This window comes from Cyprinus carpio, chromosome B10, assembly GCF_018340385.1.
Source record: "Cyprinus carpio isolate SPL01 chromosome B10, ASM1834038v1, whole genome shotgun sequence".
In the NCBI taxonomy this organism is placed as follows: Eukaryota; Metazoa; Chordata; class Actinopteri; order Cypriniformes; family Cyprinidae; genus Cyprinus; species Cyprinus carpio.
This window is the reverse complement of record NC_056606.1, coordinates 5,692,338-5,697,405: the sequence shown is the minus strand read 5'-3', so window position 1 is coordinate 5,697,405 and position 5,068 is coordinate 5,692,338. Positions and strand designations below refer to the sequence as shown.

The 5,068-nt window shown below is 37.5% G+C and overlaps 1 protein-coding gene and 2 pseudogenes across 1 annotated transcript; all 3 read left to right on the top strand.

The window, feature by feature from the left end:
- The first annotated feature begins 590 nt into the window (after positions 1–590).
- Positions 591–2,704, top strand: LOC122138594 (annotated as a pseudogene).
- Positions 2,542–3,524, top strand: LOC109083600 (annotated as a pseudogene).
- Positions 3,525–3,585: 61 nt separating this feature from the next.
- On the top strand, positions 3,586–4,671 carry LOC122138593 (interferon-induced very large GTPase 1-like; the record flags this gene model as incomplete). The annotated part of the gene is made up of 1 exon (XM_042731978.1): positions 3,586–4,671. A coding segment is annotated over one exon (657 nt), but the record flags the coding sequence as incomplete, so codon positions are not given.
- Positions 4,672–5,068: the final 397 nt, after the last annotated feature.

The window sequence follows — 5,068 nt, the reverse complement described above, 5'->3', positions numbered from 1 at the left end:
GGAAGAAAGGATTTCTCTGTCAAGAAATGCCTTTAGTGTCTTTTGTGAGACTTGGTAGATGCAACATTTCCAAATCAAGAAAATTCTTGAATAAGCTGCTCAGTCAACTCCACAGCAGTACACTGAAACATTTTGTGCACTTTTGGGGGGGGGGCATGGATTGTGGAAACATCAGTAAGAAATATATCCAAATGGCTTAGTTGAGATATCCTGGTATCTTCCTTGTGGAAACAAGTACATTGTATGTCTTTCCTGAGCCTGTTAGCAATTGCAAACTTGAGAGGTGACATTCAGAGCTTTGAAACACAGTACACGTTTTCTTTGTGAGGCTTCAGTTTGCTGTGTTTGTGTGTTCTTTGAACCTCAATTTTTAGATTCACAGTTAATTTCAGTCCCCAAGTCAGAGACATATTCCTCAGTTATTTTTTCTGTGGGGACTCCAGCACGAGATCATAAAAGCTAACAGTCAATGAACGCAAACTGAAAAAAAGCAAATTTCATCTTTAAAGCAAAGCAGAATGATGCAGAATTAGTTGGCAAAATTAAGAGCAAGTTGCAAAGATGCAATTAAGGACAACCACAATCCCAAAATGTCAGTTGTCCGTTTAGCTGAGATTGCACACAATCTGGGAATCTTGGTGGATGAGGATGCTGAAGAATGTCAGCGTGCCCAAAGCAAAGAGCAGATGAAATCACTTCAAAAATTAATGATATAGTGCATTCAAGGAGGAGAAACTTCCCTTGCAAGGGGAAATCTTGGTGAAACTGGCCAAGATAGAGAAGGAGAATGCCGATTGAAGAAAGTTTGGGGATAAGAGTATTGAGGACTACAAAAATGAACTTCAGATGCAGATAAATGGAAGCTCAGAGAAAGAGCAATACAGAACAGAGATGTCTACTACTATTGGCTGCTTTATCAGCACAATATCATCACCATAAAGGGCCTACTTCTTAAAAATGGTTGAGAATCAATTTGAAGAATCGCTCACATGAAGTACAGCCTAAACTCAGAGAACTGTACAAACAGAAATGTCAAGATGTTTGTAAGAACAAGACAGAAATAGCTGAGCTTGATAAAAAAGCATTTCAAACAGTTCTTTAGGAGTGGAGCACTTCATTCGAGAGATGAGCCAGCTTTTACGAAGCTGCAGTCTCACTCTCAGAAGATGCACTTTCGCGAAAAACAGCTGGAAACATTTACCTAACTCTCTGTGCTCAACTACTGCTGGATGGATTTTCACTTGAACTTGGGAGATGGAGGATTCTTCAATATCCCTGAAAAAGAAGACCGGAAAATGGCAAATTTCTGGTGTTGGTTTTCTGAAAAATGGCTTTCTGGTGTGTTTTTCTGATATTAAACACACTGATGGAGCCCAAAAAACAAGATTATGGTTGTCACTGTTTTGGGCGTCCAGAGTTCAGGAAAGTCAACGCTGCTGAACACCCATGTTTGGAGTTCAGTTTGCAGTGAGCAGTGGAAGATGCACCCAGGGGAGCCTTTCTGCAGCTCATTAAAGTAGCAGAGGAAATGTAATGCAGAGCTCAATTGTGATTATATAGTAATAATTGACACTGAAGGACTGAAATCCCCTGAACTTGCACAACTGGACAACAGCCATGAACATGACAATGAGTTGGCAACTTTTGTTTGTTGGACTGAGTGATGTAACAATTGTCAACATCGCCATGGAAAACTCCACAGAGATGAAAGACATTTTACAGATCATTGTTCATGCCTTCCTCAGGATGAAGGAAATAGGTAAGAAACACACATGTTTGTTTGTACACCAGAATGTTGCTGATGTCTCAGCTCATGATTCAAACATGAAAGACCGTAAATTTCTGTTGGAACATCCACTGGATGAAATGACACAAGCTGCAGCCAAAGTGGAGAACAAAATGGGGTTTTGAGAAATTTACAGATGTGATGAATTATGACACTGAGACAGGTGACCACTACATCCCTGGATTGTGGCATGGAAACCCCCCAATGGCACCAGTGAGTATCGGCTATAGTGAGTGTGTGTATGATCTCAAAAAAGCATTTAATGAAGATCTTCAGACATTACAAGTCCAGTAACATGAATGAATTTATTAGATGGACCAAAGACTTGTGGACTGCTATGAAATTTGAGAAATTCATCTTCAGCTTCAGAAAACAGCCTGGTGGCTGATGCATACATGAAACTGTGCACTGAGTACAAACACATGGGACTGGACACTGAGAAAGCAGATGCACACATGGGCATTAGAGGCTGAAACAAAGATCTTAAACTATGGAAAATTTAACAACTCTGAGGAGTGCACAGTTGAAGACGTCTATTGTAATTTACAAAATGAAGCATTATCTGAACTTTCAAAATGGACAAAATGAAATTATTGGAAAGATCCAATCATACTATGAACAAGGAGAAGGTCATGTTGAACTTGTGGAAAGTTATCGACAAGACTTTATAAACTCTGCCCATTCTTTGAAGAACGAGCTTTTCTATTTCCATCAATAACAAACTGAATGCAGCTCTTTTATGTCGAAATGCAATAATGAAGGTGGAAGGAATCAAAAAGACATACATGGACACAATGGAGAAAAAAGTCCTGGACTTGCTCAAATTTCTGTCGTGGAGAACAAGTCAGATATGTCAGACTCCATGCTGGATGAAGCATTTGAAAAGATGTGGCAGGAGACTGTAAGGACATTGTCACACACAGGGCTCCAACAACAAAATATCATCAAAAGAGTTCTTCTTCTTTTGAGGAAAAATCTTGAATCTAGAGGAAGTTCAATGGCTCAACACTTAGACAAAGTGAAGGATTTAAACATGTATGGGCAAGAACAATTTATTGCTTGCAAAAAACAAACACTGTGTGTCCAAGTGGTTATACAAAAGTCAGATCAAGATGCAAAAGAGATGTCAGACAAACTTATCAGGGATTGCTGTGAATTTGTTGAAGCAAAGAGAGAGAAAGTAAGGATGATTATGATGACACATATATCAGGGAAATTCTTAACATGATTGATGAGAGACTTAAGGCTCATGAAGATTTAAAAGAAGATGTTGAACTACCCCTTTAAACTACACATCTGTGGCTTTGCAAGCAGAGAATTTCAAGATATTCACAACCAATTCGTCCAGAAAAACAACCCGCGAACAGCCTTGGAGGACTTCAAACAAACATACCATTCTGACTTCATTGACCTTTACCGTGAACGAGACCAGTGTCAGAAGAAAGCTGATAAATCATGAATAGCTGCATAAGACCTGCTTTGGAAACACGTCTGATGTCTTGGGCATGAAAATGGCAGACGAGATGAAGACTGGTGAAAACTCTATTATTTTTGGAACAAGGGGCATCATTTCAGATTTTTTGTCTCGAAAAATCTTCTTGAATCTAAATTTGAAACATATTTGCGTTTCATTAAGTCATATGAAACATTTGTCAAAGACTTTATTTTTAACAAAGTCAGAGAGCACTTTACAGCTGAGAATCGAATGTTCAAATTAGAGGAAAAAACTTCTGATTGAACGTCATCAGAGAAATTACTCAGGCAACTGAAGAGGCAGAGCAAGACTCAACTATAAATGACATCAAGGGATTCATCCAAGTCATCTGCAGGAAACTTCAAGAAAGACTTTTTATTCCCAGGGATGTAGTGGACAAAATCAGCACACTGAACATTGCAAATCACAAAAAAAAAAAAAAAATGCTCAATGCCTTCACTGTTCTGTGAAGGACATGGATAAATCACTGAAAGCTAGTTTCAAAAAATCAAGTTTTGAAAGCAGAATAAAGCATCTTCAGACCAAACCACAGGATGTGCTGTTCAAACGACTGCAGGGCTGTGGGAAACAGTGTCCATTCTGTCAAGCACTATGTGAGGCTGGAGGAGAAGCCCACTCTAAACACTTTGTCTCAATTCACAGACCAGAAGGTCTCGGCCGATGCAGATTTCATAATTCTAAACAACTAGTGACAGACATCTGTACATCATCGGTGAACAGCAACTCATGCTTTAAATGCCATGACACCAAAGATCAGTGGCATCCATATAAGGAATACGATACAATCTATCCAGACTGGCGTATTGATCGAGAGCCCAACATAGAGCCATCAGCATACTGGATATATGTGATGGTACAATTCAATAACCGGTTTGCTGAAGAGTATGATGCAAATCCTGCAGATATACCTTTATCCTTGAAAGGCATTACAAAGATCCGGGCAGATAAAAGCCTAAAGTAAACATCATCTAACTGGTGTCTGTGTGGTGTCTATTCAAATTAGTTTAGTTTAAGATTTGTTTTTCTTATAATAAAAGCATCATTCAGTTGTTGTGATATACATGTACGCTTGATGAAAACATATTTTCACCTATTTCACATTTCACGTTTTCTTGAAATCCTAAAACTGAAAATGGTATTTAAAATGTGTGTGTGTAACTTGTTATTTTTATTTTTTTTTGTTGAGAACAATTTTTAGATTCACAATGCTTTAAATTTTACTTTCTGATAAATTTTTTAGTCATAACTGTTTGTTTTCATATTTTTTTTGACTGAGTTTAATTTGAATAAATTCAATTTTGTCTATTGTCTATGTAATTGTATTTAGAGCTGGTATTCTGTGTGTTACATATACAGGCATGTTTGTATGAGGTTAATTATTTGTAGAGATATTAAGCATTTGCCAACCATATGCAAAAAAAAAAAAAAAAAAATGTTACCTGAATAAATACTGACATTCTTTTGTAGCATCCTACATCTCCTTCCAGAAAGTAGATGTATTTGTATACTACATTATATAGTGGGTCTCCCATTATGCCATCTAATAGACATTGAATTTGAACTTCTTTTGTAGCATCCTACATCTCCTTCCAGAAAGTACAACTACATGTCTCAGTAGAGTCTGCTAACTCTCATTAGAGTATTACTAGACTGTTAGGTTAGGTTTAGGGTTAAGGATAGTAGAATAAGTTGACATGTACTTGCATAGTTACTTACATAGGTGTGTAAAATACTTGAGTAATTTTTACTTTCATTAACTGTACTTAAATATTATTTTGGGGGATTTG